Source organism: Sceloporus undulatus, chromosome 2 (genome assembly GCF_019175285.1).
Source record: "Sceloporus undulatus isolate JIND9_A2432 ecotype Alabama chromosome 2, SceUnd_v1.1, whole genome shotgun sequence".
NCBI lineage: Eukaryota > Metazoa > Chordata > Lepidosauria > Squamata > Phrynosomatidae > Sceloporus > Sceloporus undulatus.
Window position 1 is genome coordinate 69,998,820 of NC_056523.1, and position 19,492 is coordinate 70,018,311.

At 38.5% G+C, this 19,492-nt stretch overlaps 1 protein-coding gene across 4 annotated transcripts in view; it reads right to left on the bottom strand.

Annotated features, from left to right (window-relative positions):
* STAB1 (stabilin 1) overlaps window positions 1–19,492 on the bottom strand; it is a 138,617-nt gene that overhangs the window by 21,800 nt on the left and 97,325 nt on the right. For all 4 annotated transcript variants that reach the window (XM_042453972.1, XM_042453971.1, XM_042453973.1 and 1 more), the window contains 10 exons: window positions 15,216–15,287; window positions 13,730–13,846; window positions 12,583–12,630; window positions 12,173–12,256; window positions 11,280–11,426; window positions 9,156–9,293; window positions 8,223–8,282; window positions 7,669–7,845; window positions 5,079–5,165; window positions 2,743–2,889 (listed from right to left, as the gene is read on the bottom strand). In XM_042453972.1, the coding sequence (XP_042309906.1) occupies window positions 2,743–2,889; window positions 5,079–5,165; window positions 7,669–7,845; window positions 8,223–8,282; window positions 9,156–9,293; window positions 11,280–11,426; window positions 12,173–12,256; window positions 12,583–12,630; window positions 13,730–13,846; window positions 15,216–15,287 (1,077 nt within the window). The remainder of the gene's footprint in view (window positions 1–2,742; window positions 2,890–5,078; window positions 5,166–7,668; window positions 7,846–8,222; window positions 8,283–9,155; window positions 9,294–11,279; window positions 11,427–12,172; window positions 12,257–12,582; window positions 12,631–13,729; window positions 13,847–15,215; window positions 15,288–19,492) is intronic.

A 19,492-nucleotide genomic window follows, 5' to 3' on the forward strand; every position in this document is an offset into this window, starting at 1 on the left:
TCTCTCTCCACTGAAACAGTAGGTTTTATATTTGTGTGTGTAAATGTATGTGTGTATATATAGGGGGGCTTTGGATGCAGAGTCTCTCTCTACTGAAACAGTAGGTTTTATATTTGTGTGTGTGCGTGTGTGTGTGTGTTATATATTTCTAAAGTAAATTATAAAGTAACAACTTTTTTAACATCTGTAGTTAAAAACCCACTGTAGAAATAATACAGTTTGAGACCCCTTAACCTGCCCTGGCTCAGTACTAAGGAATTATGGGAACTGTTGTGTTGTGAGACATTTATCCTCCTCTGCCAGAGAGTGCTGGTGCCATAATAAACTACCATTCCCAAGATTCCCTAGCACTGAGTTATGGCAGTTAATATGGGGAGACACAGAAGAGCCTCGGATGGGGAGACACAACGGAAGAGTCTTGGATGACATGGGAACGGGGAGCAAATTAAACCGCTTTAAAATAAAGCAATTTAAAATAAATGGGAACGAAAACAGGGTCTAAATGAATCGAGGTAATTTGCCCCTTTTCATAATGGAAATGATGGAAAAAAATTGAATTATTCCCAGAACATAATCCGAATCAGAATCACGCCAATATAATCCGTTTTATCTGCCAAGTGGGAGATAAAACTTTTTCAAGCTCTGATCTTTGTTTTCTGCTGTACAATTCCATCCTCAGGACTTGAATATTTTCATTTGCTCTCTGCATAGTGAGGGGAGCGACAACTCTATGCTGATCTATAGATCTTTTCTGTAGTATATTCCATCCAGTGATGGCTCAAACCCTTAAGTTTTTAGTATTAGTTAGCACAGTGGTTCTCAAACTTTTTACCCTTGTGAACCTCTTTACATCTACATGTAGACATTGCACATAACCCCTGCTCGACATAGCATATGGATAAATATATTCTTTTTGTTTGTTTGTATATTTTTGTTCGCACATTCATGCATATACATTTTATAAGGAAATAACATTGTTCAAATTAGAACAGTTTTATTTCAATAAATTTAATTCTTAATACATGTAAATGTTGCACATTCTATCTCTCACACAACCACACTCAAACAAGCCAATGCTCACAGATATGTACACTCAGTCATGCCCCTTCATTCTTTCTTTCAAGCACATACTCATTTACCCTCTCACATACACAGTCACACAAAAACATTCACCCTCTAGTGCATATGCAAGTGAGACAGAATTTGTGTGTGAAATTATGTGTGAATGAATGTCAGAAACATCAGAAAAAGAGTATGTATGAGAGAGAATTAGTGAGTGAAAGTCACTTGCACACCGAGAGAGGTACTGAGAGTGTGTGAGAGAATTAATGTATGTGTGACTGTAAGAAAGACTGTCACAATGTGTGAGAAAGAATTTGCATGTGAAAGCGTTTGAGAATGAGTGTGAATCAGAGTCTGTGAGAGAGGGAGAGAGACCATCATCTGAGTGTGTGTGTGTGTAAGAATTAACTTGCTAAGAAGCTGTGAGGGCAAGAAAGAAAACACATGCAGTGAGACTTGTGTGTGTTACCAACAAAAAGATAAATGAACCTTGTGTAGCACCTTTTGAGAGTGAAAGAGATGCCTCTCAGACAAATGGGTCAGCAGGTCAGAGAATTAGTGTGAATGAACACCTGCAGGACTGAGTGTGTGAAGGAAAAAGAGTGAGAGAAACAGTGTGACTGAGTGTGAAAGAGAGCAAGTGTACATGAAAGATTTCCTGGGGAAGCAGAGAAACAGGGCCTGTTGGAAGCTGGTTCTGCTGGCCCTCCACATCTTTCACTACCCCCAAAGGGACACCCAAAGGCCTCTTTATTTATTTCTCCTCTCCTTGAGCCCTGACCAGCCCCTACCCTGCCCACCTGCCTAACTGGACCAGACACACAGCTTGTCATGTCCCTCTGCCTGAGAGTGGGAGTCCTCAGCTGACTGGCCAAGAGGGTGGACGTGGCAGCATAGAGAAGCGGTGAACAAGTTCTGTTCCAGTGATCCACAGGAAGATGTGTGCTTGACCCTCTCCTCCTCAGCCAGCCACTTTGACATACCATTCATTCAAGAGCAGAGCACTGAGGCCTCTTCACTTCTGCCCCCAAGCCCAGCCAGAGACAGGTGATGATGGCAGCCACAAGCAAGAGGCACCACTGGCCTTTGCCACCACCAAGGGTCATTGCAGACTCTGGCTCTCCTTTGGCCACCGTGCATGTAGGGCAGACTGAATTGAGTGGGTGCACTTGTTCAGGCTACAGAAGTGTCTTGTCTTGGGAACCAGGGCAGTGAAAGGATGGGTGGGGGAATAAGAAACAGCCTTTTGGGATGGGCATTGGCTGAGGCCGTGATCCATAGAGTTTCCACACTCTCCTCCTCCTCCTTCAGTCAGAGGCAGCTGCTCCAAGGGCCCTTCTTGCCTCCCCCCCCCCCAAGGACAGAAAAAGTTTGAGAAGAAAAGGAGGAGCGAGAGGGATTGGGGTCTCCAAGTTTTGTGCCTCTCATGCCCCACCGGAGGTCTTGTTTCACCATTTGAGAACCACCGAACTAGCACATTATAAGAGCTCTAAAGAGAGCTCCTTGAGTTATTTTGTACTTCATTAATTTCATTCTGTACAGAAAATTTCTCTACCACTTAAAGTTAAACAAATTAAATTTTAATTATTTTTTAAAGATTCATTGAATGAGAATGATCAATCAACAATGGAGAGCTACGGAAATCAATATGTGTGTATTTTAAAAAACCCAAATACTCACTAAAATTTCAACAGTATGAAATTCATCACAACGGGATCCCAAGTCAGGAGGTTCCAGTAGCTTATCAACACCATAAGCAATGCCGACATTAAACTGCATATACCTCTGTACAATTCTTGCATTGCCATTGTCCACTAGAATGTCTCCCTGCAAGAGATGCCAGAAGACAAACACCTGTTTAGGTTTGTTTAAATCAAACATTCAGCTTTGCCAGCCAGTTGTTCTTGATCCTTATTGACCTTTTGCACTTGCCGGACCATTACTACCACTATTACTGCTTTTATTTCTTGAATGACCTATTTCAGGGGCTCTAAGTAAATAAAACATGCAAGAATTAAACAAAAACATTATACAACATAAAGCAATACCTCCTGACCCCCCCCTCAAAGTATTCTAAAGATAATGTTGACATACCAGCCAATCATGTCTCATCAAGCCTAGGAGTAGAGAAATGTCTTAATTTGGTGCCAAAGAGATACAAACTTTCCACATCCTTAAAGATTGTCAGTTAAAAAAAATAAAAAAATTAAGCAACCACCAAAATTCTCTTCCAAAAGGTTCTGTTCTAAATATGAATGAGGATTCATACAGAATCATAGATTCACAGTTGGAAGAGACCACAAGCCCATCCAGTCCAATCTTCTGCCATGCAGGAACACACAAAGCACTCCCACCAGATGACCATCCAGCCTCTGTTCAAAAACTTCCAAAGAAGGAGACCCCACCACACTCTGAGGGAGCATATTCCAATTTCCAACAGCTCTTACTGTCAGGAAGTTCTTCCTAATGATTAGGAGGAAGATCTCTTCCTGTAGCTTGAATCCCTTGCTCCATGTCCTAGTCTCTGGAGCAGCAGAAAGCAAGTGTCTTCCTTTTTTAATATGACTTCCTTCAAGGTTTAGATTTCTGATCTATCAACCCTTATGCCCAATAGCTCCCCAACCCACTGTCCTCTGCTCTAGTTTGTTCATTACGTTCTTTCAATATTGCACAGCCTCCCATGTCCAGTTCCTCCTTTAATACCTTTCTGTGCCTTTATCATGCATTATTTAGGACAAACTTTCCCTTCCTGGCCTTTGGCATCAGTTCAGCCAATATGTTTCAGAGGCCTCATCAACACAAACTGATACTATACAGATAGAGGTGGGCGAAGTGCAGACCACAGGCCACACATGATAAAAAAAACTGTTTTAGTATCCCCTTGGTCCCCACAGCTTTTTTAAAAAATCACCCAACACTTCCCTACCTCCCCTAGGAGTAATTTTGCCATATGCCGCCAGCCATCTTAAAGCCAGGAGAAGCCTTATTCACAACAGTACGTGACCTAGGAATTAATCTTCCAGTCAGTTTCCATTGACAAAAAGGTCTTTCCTGAACTGTAAACAGCTGGGGGTGGAGTGGGGGAACATTGCAAGATTGCTCAAATCCCCCGGGGGAGCAATATATTTTATTTGAATGCAGGGAAGGTGAGCTGGCAGAAGGATGGTGGCCTCTCAAAGTCCACCCACTAAAACTGTAGACTTATATTTGAGTATATACAGTATATAAAACGAAATAAATGCACAAATATGATAATTGTGCATTTATTCCATTTTATATGCTGTATATACTCAAATATAAGTCTACAATTTCAGTCAAAAAATTGATCCCAAAAACCTTGGTTGATTTATCCACAGGTCACTATAAGTACTGTATTTTAACTCTTTTAAAAAAAAAGGAACCATCCCCTGCTCTGAGTAGAGTGCAAAAGGTGAGAGTTAGTCCATAATGGGAAAACTTAAAAGAAACACTGGCCCCCTCTACTTTCTCCTCCCTGGCACTACTACTGACCTGTAGACATTTGTGTATGTTTGTCAGCTTTTCTGAGTTAAAACCAGGCAAAGTTATCACATTAAAGTTAAAGGTATAATCACTGTTAACATTGTCACCATTTTCTTTGCTTTCCCTTTTTATCCTCTTTATAATGGGTGTATGTTTTCTTTGACCCATTTCTGCCTGGTCGCCTTCGCCACACATTGTACAGCCACAATTTACCATAATTTCCTCCTCAACCATCCAAATTTTAGAGTGAGCATGAACAGTTATGCCTGCCATACTTTTTGTAAGTCCTCTGGCATCATTTCCCTTTGCTTCATCCTTTCCATCCTTTGTTACATACTCCTAAATTTTACCCTCAATTTATTCATGGATCACATAAAAACCCATAATTTTGGCCTCAAAATCTGCCCTCGATTTATACATGAGGTCAACTTATAGTTGAGTATATACAGTATACCCAGTTTTTTAACTAAAGAAGGTATTTCCCACCCCCATCTCCCAAAGAAATGATTACTTACTGCATTTGTTTTGCTGCAGCCAAATGAGATTGTTGAGCCATGAAGAGTCCTCAAAGGAGGCGATTCTGTTAGCCTGGAAGCTAATGCCTAGCATCACACAAAAATAAAACAGCACTCAGGTAGGTTAAAAATTTCTCTCTCTCTCTCTCTCTCTCTCTCTCTATATATATATATATATATATATGCACATGAGAGAAGGTGTGATAACTCACCCTTTCACTTGTACCTTTCATTCTGCACAAATTTTTTTTCCTGTGAACATGGGGCATTTTAATACCTTGCAATACCCTGCAGTGCTTTTTGTCATCAGAAAAGGAAGGTATTTGGTGGACGTTTCTTTGATATTATTTTCAATATGCTTAGATGAGGGACAAATCAAATACAGCTGGGGATCTGGTATAGAATAAATGTTAATGTGAATGGTATAATGTCCATCCAAAGCAACTCTTCTGTTAGTTTGATACAGGCAGTGCACTGATTTATAGCTTGCAAAATTTAACACCCATATATGTAAACAGCATGTTCATAAAGCATAAAATACAAAGCCAAGAGCTCTTTGTATTATGGAATATGTGTGTATGTCACCAAGAGCCTAGTTCCAGGCATGAAGCCAACCTAACTATCAACAATAAACTAGTATGAGAGCAGTGAATTGACCTATAATGAACACAAGATGGGTGCCATGTTAAAAAGTAGCCACTGATGCAATTAAATGGCTGATGTAATATGATGAAAAGCAGGCAAGAGCCAAGTGTACCATATGTGTTACATCATCTCTAAGGAGGAGACTAAAGAGCTTATCGCTTGGTGTTTTAAATCAGCTCCTGTCTCTTGGGATGCAGCTGGGATGTGGGATGGAGGTGGGGATTATTGCACACTAAATTGCTGTCAAATCGCCAGCTGCCATCAACCTGGGTCCCAGACAGGTCCAAGCCGCACTCCATCTGCATTTTTTTGAAGTCGGAAAGCTTTCTGACTTCTAAAAAGTTCTGGCGGAGTACGGCTTAGGCCCGGGCTGATGGCAGCTGGCGATTCAGTGATTTAGTGTACAATAATCCCCACCACCATCCCGCAACCTGGGAGGCTGGAGCCGATTTAAAATGCCAAGCAATAAGCTCCTAATTGTTTATATACACAGGGACGTGTAAACCTCTTTTATTTTACAGGGTAGGAAAGATATAAACAGGCTGAGAAGAGATAGAAGAGAAGCAACATGGGCACCAGTCTCCATCATAAATAAGGTTGCCATGCAGCTTCTGAGCTACACTATTACTATCTGATATGCCCAAATCATGCTGATAAAGATAGACCATGATGGTAAGAGAGAATCTCTACCCCTCATCTAGGCTATGCTAAATAGATACTTCCCATTTTGAATGTAATGGTTGCCCAAGAATTAACTCCCTGGAAGCCTGTGAGTCCAGCCACAGATGTGAAACTTATGTTTTTCCATATGTTAACTATAGATATGTCTGCTATGGAGAGGCAGAAAATATAAAGATTCATTCTCTATGAAGGTGTAACAACTTACCTGCCATATAATGTAATGTAATGAAAGTATGATGCCTAGCATGCAATGTAATGTAATGACATCGAAATATCTATGTTTCTCCTTAAAGGAAGTGTGTATAATCTTTACCTGCAATTAAAAATAGCTTAAAAAGACTAACAGAAAGCCTACTCATTCTCCCATAGAAATATCCTGAGTCTCCAATATCTAAGAATGCTTAAGTGGAGTGTTTATGCTAACTCTATCTGAATTTTACTGTTGGTCACAAGTTGGACAGGATGGAGAAACATGCCTGTTTCAAGATTCTCTATAAAACAGAATCATAGAATCATAGAGTTGGAAGATACCGCACGGGCCATCCAGTCCAACCCCCTGCCATGCAGGAAATCCAAATAAAAGCATTCCCGACAGATGGCCATCCAGCCTCTGTTTAAAGACCTCCAAGGAAGGAGACTCCACTACACTCTGAGCGAGTGTGTTCTACTGTCGAACAGCCCTTACTGTCAGGAAGTTCTTCCTAATGTTGAGGTGGAATCTCTTTTCCTGTATCTTGCATCCATTGTTCCGGGACCTGTTCTCTGGAGCAGCAGAAAACAAGCTTGCTCACTCCTCAATATGACATCCTTTCAAATATTTAAACAGGGCTATCATATCACCTCTTAACCTTCTCTTCTCCAGGCTGAACATCCCCAGCTCCCTCAGTCGTTCCTCATAGGACATGGTTTCCAGACCCTTCTCCATTTTAGTCGCCCTCCTTTGGACATGCTCCAGTTTCTCAGCATCCTTTTTAAATTGTGGTGCCCAGAACTGGACTCAGTATTCCAGGTGGGGCCTGACCAGAGCAGAATACAGTGGCACTATTACTTCTCTTGATCTAGACACTATACTTTTATTGATGCAGCCTAAAATTGCATTGGCCTTTTTAGCTGTCGCATCGCACTGTTCACTCATGTTCAACTTGTGGTCTACTTGGACTCCCAGATCCCTTTCACGTGTAGTTTCATTCATTCATTCTGTAGACCATAGCATTTTTTTTTAAGAGAGTCAGAAAAAATCCTCCCCTTCCAAGGCTCTGTTTACCTGCATATCCCTGATCATGTGTCCTTTAAGATAAGCAACCAGCTTGCTCTGGTGTTCTTTATGATACAGCCATTTTTGCATATTGGTAGGAAGGGAATTAAATGCAGTATCTGTAGGCCACAACATGGTGAAGGGCTGATGAAAGGTGTTGTTCACCACACTAAGGAGTCCTGTTTCCTGTACAGAGACATACAACAAATGTGAATGAGCAGATAAAATTGCAGCAAAATGCCATAATGACTCTCACATGTTATCTCAATCATACATCAGTTATGCACAACTGGCCTAGAAGAGGAAAAACAAGAACATCGTATTTAGAATGTAAGAAACCTGCTGTACAATCCTATCTATTTTCACTGAATCCATGGTATCCAATGTGACTTATCTCAGAAATATATTAAGTATATTTAATGCTGCAGCCTTAGTCATGTATTGCATGCCTCCAAAGATCTAGTCTCTGCTATCTGCTTTGAAGGCCATATGAGTGAAGGGATTCAAATTTTATTCCAACTTTTTAAAAAGAAGCACTGCAGCTGAAAAAGAATGTAAATTACCTTTAGAAGCTTACTGTACATTTTGTATCCATAAGCCTCTGCAACCTCTGTGATGGATTTCTGGAAACAAACGAGCAGCCATTAGAAATAGAATTTCTATTACTTTTGAAAAAGAAAGTCAAATGCATAGTCCTGCCCAAGTGGTCTTTCTCAGGTCTACTACACTCACAAGATTACATAGAATACAAGTGTCTACTCTAGCTGGCATTACCATCTGGAATAATCTAGTTGGGACAGCTCAATTCTGAACATGTCTAGTCAGAGGAAAGTCCAACTGAGACTTGTTCATTAAATCTTCATTAAGGCTTGTGCTCAGGTAAGAGTGAGTAAAATTCAAACTGTAACTGATCCCCTCTCCCATTTATGAGCATTGTACAATAAAGATAAAAAAGCAGACAATGCACTGGTTCTAGAGCTTAGCACACAGCAAAATAAAGTGACTTAACGCTCTTGAATTCAAGCAAATTTGGGCTGCTCCCTGGTATTATTGCATGGCTTTTGACCCCAAAACTGCCATCTGGGTAAAGCTCGGCTCCAATACTGGTCCCTGAACTTGCTTCAGCGGCCATTTTTCAAAGCATTGGAGTGAGGCTGTACCTGGATGGTGGTTTTGGGGACAAAAGTCACGCAATAACATCAGAGGACAGCCCAAATTTAGCTTGAATTTGGGAGCAGTAAGTTACTTTATTTTGCTGTGCACTAAACTCCTCTGTCTCCTCTCCTTTTTCTAAGCTTCAACACATATATATGATTTGAGAGTGAGGGAGAGATGCAATCTACATAAGTAGGCACCATTTTAAATGATGGATTCTAAAACAAAACTGTCTTATCAGCCAGGACAATTGGCTAGCTATTAGTGGTTCATGAATCCAATTCATAATGGAGCATAAAAGTCAATGAGCCATTTAAAAAACTTTATTAGTTTAGGCTTACCTCTGATAAATTGGATGAAATGTTGTAATTCTGTAGGTTATATGGCATTAAGATCTTGTCAATAAAATGTATAACACCATTTTTTCCAGTAATGTCACTTTCAATTATCTTTGCATTATCATTTAGATACACACTGTTCTAAGAAAGAAGGGATATAATACACAATCCTTATGAGATGCACTTTCTGAGAAACATGGTATTATAGAAGAACTTTTTATTCTTGAATCACCAAAAGTTCTGGTTTTTATTCTTCTTCTTCTTATTATTGACTATTTTTAGCTGATTGTTTGTTTTTAATTTTGGTGGAAAGAGTTTTAACAAGGGGGTTGGAAATTTCTTTGTCAGTGTTGAGTACCTTTTAATCCACCAAAACAGTTGGGAGAGTATGAAGCTGGGAGCAACATTCAAGAGTCTGAGGGGGTCACATGTTGCTAATAGCCTCCTGTTGCCCCACTAATGACTTGTTGGTTAGTGGTCTTCACATAATTATAATACCAGCTATATGAGATATACTACACACAAACATATGCCTGGAACAATTTTAAAATGTTTTCTTTTACATTTTTATTTTTTGCATAAATTTCCTATGGGAAGCATTTTAGTTTATTGTGGCAAAAACAACAAAAAGTGATGTGGGATCATAAATACTAATGGGTTTATGCTGGCATATGATTTTGTGGACTAAAACCTACGTCTATGTATCCATGCTGAAGTAGAATGGAGTTCACAAAACCTATGACAAATAAAACCTGTTCATCTTTAAAATGCCCTAAGATTCCTTGAGGGCCTAAACACTGCAAAGGCAGCACATTCTGTCTTATCTTCAAAGTTAAGCAGGGTCAGCCTTGGTTAGTACTTGGAGAGGAGACTACCAATGAATATCAGGTGCTGTAAGCTATATTCCAGAGGAAGGCAATTCCAAAACCACCACTGAGTATTCCTTGCCTAAGAAAACCCTACGAAATTTATGGGGGTCACCATAACTTGACAGGTGATTTTTAAGGTGTGTGTGTGTGTGGACACACACACAATTCTTTGTCAGGTTTGGTATGGTAAAGAAAATGAGTGCATGTCCACCTATCTGCATAGGCCCTGTAGTTTGTAGGAAAGAAATGAATAATAACTACTACCAGCCCTTGGACGTCAATGTCATTGCTTCAAAGACTTTTTCTTTTTTTCTTTTTGCTAAAAACCTATGTTTGGACACTATACCTTCTGCAGAATTTATGAGAAAGATTTAGTGAGGGGTTTAAAAGGAGTAAATAAAAACCTCTCACCTCTGATGCAGGATTGAGGTTAATGTCACTGTAGCCATGTAGGAGAAATCAATCCCATGGTTTTGCAGAAATAAATAAGTAAAATCTTAACAAAGTTCAGGAAATAATCCATTAAAATTAACTCACAGCTCCCATTGCGTCAAAATTGTTAACACTGAGGTTAAAATTCATTATTTTATTTTTTAAAATGCCACTAGCATCACTGTTTTGACTAATAATTAACATTTCAGATTCATTTAACGTTTTACTATTGGGGAGATGATCATTTTGGTGCTATTTAATGCATTTCTGTAAAAAATTTCTATACAAAACCTTAACATATTAATAACACATTAATAATATCAATCTATGAATAAATTTTGCTAGTTTTCTTCAGCAGTTTGATATGGATGGCTTAGTTAGCTAGTGTTAACATACCAATTAGGACTAATGTTTGCAAGCTCTTGTAGATATCCAAACCTGGTTGTTCTGCTTTCTCTGCCATGAAATATATGAACTAATTCAGTGAGACCAGGGCCAAAAATGGTGGTGGGGTGGTGGGAAGAAAAGAATCCTGAGGGGGCTGGATGATAGTTTTCAGGGAGGATGGCTGCAGCCTATTTGAAAGATGAAGTGCCTATTTGAAAGACTCATGTAGCAATTCATCTTTTTGTGGCTGGAAAACAAATTGGAAGGGGCAGGGTGCCTGAAGGCCTAAGACTTGTGAAGGTGGCTCTGGGAGACTGTGTGTGGCCTACAGTTTGTATTCTGGGTTAGAGACAGATAAAAGGATTGGCAGGTACATGGAAGGGATACATGGAGGGGGTACAGAATGTGAAACTAAAGCAGGAGATATAGGGTTTCATACCTCTCTCATAGAAACCTTTATTGTGTGTCCTGATAAAGCTGTAATCGAATTTTGTGACTCCAGGTCATAAGATTGTAGAAGTTGGCAGGTGACTACATGATAACGAAGCAAATCTTGGATGGTGCCTTTCCTCGTCCATTCTGAAAGCTATAGACAGTATGGCTGCATATTATTTTGACACTTCAGCCTAAACCCAAATGTTGTTCTCAGCTTTAAGTAGACCCTCCAAATCAAACACCCAATGGTCATTCAACAATTATGTAAATCCCACTGATTTCATGAGTCATGGGACAAGAAACTGGATTTAGGCATTTATTTACTGCTGAAACCTGGTACTTGTAATAAAAAAAAGGAAGAAGAAAAAAGAAAAAAGTAAAGAGTGAAAAATTAAAGAGGTATTTTACATGAAAGAAAATGTAGACAGAAAATGAAGAATCCTAGAGTAGAAAAGAGCCTTGAAGATGATCTAGTCCAACTCTGCTCAATTCAAGTTGTGCAGTGCAACTTTTGGCTTCAGCACCTCTCATAGATGGATATTAAACTCCTCTTTACTTATTTCTAGTGAGATATTTCAAAAATTGGAAAAATAGTATCAGCTCTAATAAACTGCATTAGTCATCACATTACCACCACCACCACCACCAGTCAAAGGAAACTGAGCCAAAGCTATATAGCATAAATTCAGATGAATATAAATTATGCTCAAATGTACTCATTTAACATCTAGAAGCAAACACAGGGCAGCTTGTGCTTAAAGAAAGGTATGGGTTTATTTTGATCCCCTCAAACTCCTCTTTTTGGTAAACTGACTCTAAAGAAGATCATAGATCATCATTACGTGGTCTGTCTAGCAGAACCACGTTGTCAGAGGCAGTCTCGGAAGGGCTGCTTACTGTAGTGCTGTTCTGCAGGTAGTCAGCATGGGGGACAAAAACAGTGTATGGTCCAGATCCCATCACCTCGGTAATATCGTGGGTCTATGTCACAAAGAAATGATTAAAAAATATTAGAACACACACAAACATAATTTCTGTTTAAACAAGAAAACAAAAACACCAGCTGATGGATTTAGAGAGGTTCCAAGAGAGCTCCCTTCAATAGTATGGACACTTTTTACTTCCCTGACTGCTGCAGAATTGTGTAGAATCTGTAGCAAGAGATTGGGAGGGAAATGAGGAAAAAGCCATAGGCCCTCCTTCATGTGAGTGGAAGTGGAAAGGACATCCCTCTGGATCTCAACTTGGGTAGTTTTTTGTTTCATTTCATTTTTGTCAAGAGAACAGCTATCATGTTTCATACTTACTTTCATATATGAAAAGAATTCTGATGCACCTTCTCTTGCAACAAGTTCCTAAGGAAAGAACAAAAATCTAACATTAATGGCACAGAAAGAAAGGTTATTTATAGCCTGTTTCTCATGCTGGAATTTTTAGATATGGCTATTGCTTGTGAAAATGCTCTCACTGGGTTAACAGGGAAAGTAGATTAAGGAAAAATGCTTGCGCCATGCATTTCAGGTTTGAATTTTCTTTTGGATGTGAATGCTAAGAGGGTGTTGCCAGATGAAGCTTGGGGGGAAAAACTGCCCTGGCTCATTCACAGAATTTGACAGCATGTGTATGTTTTGATGTCAAAAGAAGATTACAAGAGCCATGCTGGACAGATCAGATTTAAGACCGATTTAGTGCAGTATTCTTTTTCCACAGTGGCCAATCAGTTGTTTATGGGACATCCATCGAAAAGGCAGAAATGCAACTGCACTTTCCAAAGTCTTCACTTTTTTTCTATAGTCTTCCACCCCCCCCTTTCTACAACACAAAATTATTTTAAAAGATATACTAGAACAGTTGCACAGTGTCTTTTGACTGGTAGTCTAGGAACCTTTTACCTGGTAACATGCTTAGTCTTGTGACTATAGACATCCAGAAAACTAAAACTGTAAGGAGAAATTAACTGTCCAAAATTATTCTCAGAAACACTCAAGATTCCCCACTATCCCTACTTGCAAACCCAAAGAGACAAATTCATCACCTCCCTGAAACACTGAAGCCTTTGAACAGTGATTATAGTGGAAGCATTTGAACAGTTCTAGATGGCATCTGTCTTTTAACAGTGAACTCTACAGACAAAAACACAGGGGGGATGTTTTTCTTTGATTTCCTTCAAAAACCTGTTCAACTACCTTGCACCCATTACAGAAATCTCTGAGTTGCTAAATTTCACGGGTGTAGTTTTTAACCACTTTCTCACTTGTGCCACTGTAAAATCTTTTAAGCACTTTTTCATCTTTAGGTTGCTTCTTTGAAAGAGAAAGAAATGTTGTGCTAGCATAAGAACAAATTTTGGATATAGTCTATCACTAAAAATATAGATGTTACTTTGAGCTGAAAGGCATTATGACAAACTTATCTATCTGTCTGTCTGTCTGTCTGTCTGTCTGTCTGTCTTACCTGCCAGACAGTCCTTGTGCATGTAAATCCATCTCCACTACCCCACAAACAGATGCAGGTTCGATTCCCAGCACGGGTTTTAAGACAGACAGCCAGTGGACTGCAGCCTCCATTGTCCTATCAAGGAGAACCAAAAACACAGTAGTCCTATCATTGCAGCTGCTCCCTTTTCCCTCTCTACTTCTTGAACTTCCCAAATATTTATCTTGGAAAAGGGACAGCAAGGAGCTAGATGTGAGATCCTACAAACCATCTCTTCAAGATGGACTGAAAACATTTTGCACTGGGATTGTAAGGATTAAGGAGCCAGCATTGGTTTGAGAGCTGGATTAGGACTCAGACCAGGGCTCAAATCTCCACTTAGCCATGGAAACCCACTGGGTGCATCTGGGTAAATCACATTCTTTTGGTCTCGAGAAGGCAATGGCAAACCCTATCTTGAACAAATCTTCCCAAGAAAATCCCATGATACATATTCTTTAGGATCTCCATAAATTGGAAATGACTTAAAGACACTCATCAACAAACTGTAAGGATTAACTACATTTCCATTATCCCAAATAGGGGATTATTGGCCTGTTGTTAGTCCAAAGTACAGCAGGCCCATTGAACCAATGGGATATACCCACAGGTTGATTCACCATTTAAAAACTAATTTAATCTTTGGACTAACCAATAAGGTTCAAATTTAAGTCTGGGGCTGAGTAGCTTTTCTAAGGCTAAGGTTGGCGCTAAGGAGATCCTTGAAGTGAAAGCATTTCAAAACTCTGAGACCTAACCTAAAATTACACACACACAGCAAGTCTGAAGATTTACGATATAGTTCTACTCAACTTTATCTCACAATGGTTTGTATAGAAAGCATACTATAAAGTAACATTCAGAGATATAGCCGGATTAGTCTGGAATATCCATATGCAAAGGCATCTTGCAGTATCTTTGAGACTAACTGTGTGAAAGAAGTTGTAGCATGAGCTTTCGTAGACTTGGTCTCCATGCAACTGAGGAAGTAGACTGAGAGACTTATCACATTGCAAACAGATTGCACAGGCAACAAAAGAGAAACATTTTTTCTATTTCTGTTATCACCTGATTTTGAAGCATGTCCATTCTCTTCTGGTCATAAAAGTGTGGGAAAGAATTGTAAAAGTGTCCCTTTTGCCAAACGGATTTTTCCAGCTTGGCAAAAGGGATGCGTTTACAGCTTCCTGCCATGTTTTTATGACCAGAAGAGAATGAATGTGCTTCAAAGTCATGCAGAAACCGATATTAAAAAAAACCCACTTCTCTTTTGCTGCCTGCTAGATTTATTTGCAATGCGATAAGTCTCTCAGTCTACTTCCTCAGTTGCATGGAGACTAAGTCTACGAAATCTCATTCTACAACTTCTTTCTCATAGTTAGTCTCAATAGTGCTGCAAGATCTCTTTGCCTATAAAACAGACTGTTAGTGATCTAAGACGTGTATCAGATCAATGTTAACAAACCTCCTTGCAAGGATTAATGGGTTCACATTCTGTACCATTGCCACTGTACTTGGGAAGGCAGTTACAGGAAACCTGTTTCAGATAATAAAATAGTAACAATAACACAAAAAAAATCAGCACAAGTACACACAGGAACAACAGACTCTCTACTCAAAAATAAAAACAAAAAATTATGTTAAAACATCATTTACCAAATTATAATATTACAATGTAATGAAGTTAAAAACAGATTTAAAACACAGGGAATATAAATGGAGTACCAGCCCTTTCCTTAGGACCAGCCAGCCAGTTGCCGCCCACCTGCCTGCCTGCATAGAAAGATAAGATGGCCAGTCTGACCTCCCTTGGAAGGGAGTTTCAAAATTTGAGAACAGTTATTGAGAAAATCCTCACTTGTGTCCTCACCAGACATGAGTTTCAGGATGGCAGGACCAAGAGAAGATCTTAGATCATGTGTGCATTAGTGGATATGCATACATACATCCCTTTACTTTAAGAAAAATAAGTGGTGTTTTCATAAGAGATCTGTTGTTGTGATTAGGCTTTTCTCTGTTTGGGATTGAAATCTATGTGTATTCACAGGATGCTTCCCAGTTTTTCCATTCTTGTTCTCTTCTTTCCAGTAAGAGGGCAGAGGGATGCCTTCTGAGTGCAAAAGAGAGGAGGACTAATTAACATAAGGGTATTTCTGTGTTTTTCTAGGAAAGCATTTCCACAGGGCTCCTTTCCTCTTTCCTCTTGGGGAAATAAGAGTAATGAGTAAACTGAAGCAAACTTACTTCTCCCTGTCCTTTCACCTGGTGAAAAATCCACACGGGAGTGATGGGGGACAAAAATTGAAACACCAATGAGGTTTAATAGAGAGGTATGTAAAGGTAGGGGTTTATTTTAATAAGGAGAATATAATCAGTCTATTAAGGCATTGTATAGCTTGAACATCATGGCAATTTGGGGGCAAAGGGGTGGGCAACATCAATAATGGCACATTCACAGCATCATCACATAGTCCCTAATCAGCTACGTAAATAGAACCAAAGCAACTGCAACCACATGTAAATTAGAGGCCAAATGTGACAGAAATGAAAGGAACTCTTCCAATAATTAGTGTGAATTGCTACAACATCATAAAATGAATCAGAACAACACAAATTAAGAAAATGAGAACATTCGCAACCAAGAGAAGTATATGTTTCTGACTCAACTGCTATTAATCAGTAACCTGGGTTGATAAGCCCGCATGCCTCTGTCCCACTCTTATTTGAAGTAGTGCAATGAATATAGCCTTGCAACAATGTGGCCTCACTTGGAAGACCACCTTTCAAATGCTCCATATTTGCACCTGCACAGTGACGCAATTTGGAGCTCCTAACCTCTTGATTAGGTTACAATCCTTTACCCACTAACTATTCCTACTGATCTTGATGAAATAGTTATATTTCTAAATGATCATGTTCAAGATTACAGTATGAGACTCATAACTGCTATCACGGGAGTATGAAGAAAAGCCGGGGGAAATGCAAATTTACTTTTATCCTATTTTCTCTCATAAATTACTTGGCTCCCTGCACTGTGTGCACATAATAAATACTTTAAAATATTCATAATCTAGAAGGAGGAGGAAGAGGACAATCAGTAGCAGCAAAGGTGCAGTCATAATGGCTGTAGTAATCATTAACAGCTCAAACCTTAGGAGATGTGAAAAGGCTTACCTCAAGTTATTTTTTGGGAAAATTCAGTCTGCATCTTTTAATATCATTTTTCAAATTTATTATGATTTCCCTATGCTTCAAATGGAGAGTGTATTACTGTATATACTTGTCTATAAGTAAAAAAAAAAAGTATGCCAAAATTGGCCCCAAAATCCTGGTTCGACCCATATATGGGTCAATGTAATAATAGCGCTCAGAAAAATGGTGGTGACAGCTCTTTAGGCTTTCATAGAGACACAGAGTTGGCCATGCAGGAAGACATAATCAAAACATCCCATAAGAGATGCCCATCCAGCCTGTTTAAAAACCTCCAGGCTGGATGGAACTAGAGCAGAGAGAGAAAGCGCTAAAGAAAAATCCTAAAGATAGAAATACTTTAGTTGGATTGAAATTAATACGAAAGCAAATTTCGACCCTTATGATAGAGCAGATGGAAAGAAAATTAAAATTTGTTAAACAAAAATATTATGAGTCAGCAAATAAACCGGGGAAATTATTGGCATACCAAATTAAAAAAGAAAAATCGAAACGAAGAATAAACATGATAAAAGAAGAAGAAAGAGTGTTGACGGATCAAAATCAAATTAAAAGATGCTTTCAAAGATTTTACACTGAATTATTTAAAAAGCCTCTGGTTAAAGAGACAAAAATAACAAATTATTTGGACTCTATAACATTACAAAAATTAACTAAGGAACAAAAAGAGCTGTTAGATAAACCTATTTCAAAGACAGATATTTTACAAGCTATACAAAAGGCCAAAACTGGGAAAGCCCCAGGACCAGATGGTTTTTTGAATGAATTCTATAAAAATTGTGTGGAGAGCTTAGTGGATCCTCTGGAGCGGGTGATGAACGAGGCTATGGAAGGGAAAATACCCCAAACATGGACACAATCTATAACAACTTTGATTCAAAAAGAAGACAAAGATCCGACTAACCCAAAAAATTATAGACCGATAGCATTATTGAATTCGGATTACAAACTATTTGTATCAATATTGGCGGATAGATTAAAAAAGGTATTGAATAATTGGATCCACGTTGATCAAAGTGGCTTTCTCCCGGGTAGATTAATAAAAGACAATATTAGGAATTTGTTAAATTTAATAGAAATCCATGAAAAAAAATTGATAAGAAATTGGCTTTTTTTTTCATAGACGCGGAGAAAGCTTTTGATAATATCTATTGGGAATTCATGTTTGGGGTATTAAGAAAAATGGGAGTTGGAGAAAAATTTCAAGGTGCAGTAGAGGGAATATATAAAGAACAAGAAACTCAGATTTTGGTAAATGGAGAAAAAACCCCATCATGTAGGATTTTTAAAGGGGTGGGACAGGGATGTCCCCTATCACCATTATTATTTATATTGTCCCTGGAAATGTTGTTAAATAAGATCAGACAGACTCAAACGATAGAAGGATTCAAACTAAGGGGGATGGAATATAAACTGCGAGCCTATGCAGATGATTTGGTCCTAACAATTGCAAACCCAAATGAGTGTATAGAACAAATGACAAAATTATTTAAAAAATTTGGAAGAGTTGCAGGATATAGAGTTAATGTTGAAAAAACCAGCATTTTGCCAATGAATTTGACGAGAGAGGAAAAGAAGTTTTTACAGGAAAAATCTGGCTTTAAAATAGTTAATTCAGTTAAATATCTTGGAGTAAATTTAACAACAAAAAATATAGAGTTATTTAAAAATAATTACGAAAAGATGTGGAAAAGTATTAAATCAGATTTGGAAAAATGGGCTAAATTACAAACCCCTTGGATGGGAAAGATTTCAATTATTAAAATGGCAGTATTACCTAAATTTATGTTTTTGTTTCAGAATCTACCTATAATTGGAAATGATAGACCCTTCATGACATGGGATAAGGAAATCTCGAAATTTATCGGGGGGGGGGGAAGCAAGAATCAAAAGTAAAATATTACAAGATACGGTTGAAAGGGGCGGATTAGCGTTACCAAATTTAAGGTGGTATTATTATGCCTGTGTGTTAGATTGGGTAGTAGATTGGATTAAATTGCAAAAAAGGAGGGTGATAAATTTAGAAAAAATTGATTTGAAATTCGGTCTCCATGGATATTTATTTTATGACAAAATTAAAGCAGATGCTAATTTTAACAATCATTTGATTAGAAGAAATCTTTTAAGAATTTGGAAAAAATACAAAAATAAGTGGTGCACTAAGCTGCCTCTATGGACATCCTCAAATGAAGCATTATTCAAAAGGGAGGAATTGAGAAAAGATTATTGGGTGACTTATAAAGATATAACCAAGATACAAAAAGGGAAGAGGATTATAAAAACTCAAGAAGAACTGATTAAGGAGGGATACTTATGTAGTTGGTTCACCTACAGACAACTGAGAGAGAGATTTAATTTAGATAGTAAAATATATGGCATCGGTTCAGCAGAGGCAGAGTTAGAAAAAATAATGATAGACCCTACGAAACAAATCTCTAAATTGCATAATTTAATTAGGAAATTCGAATTAGAACATGAAGTAGTAAAGGAATTTATGGTTAAATGGGCACAGGACTTGGGGGAACAAATCCA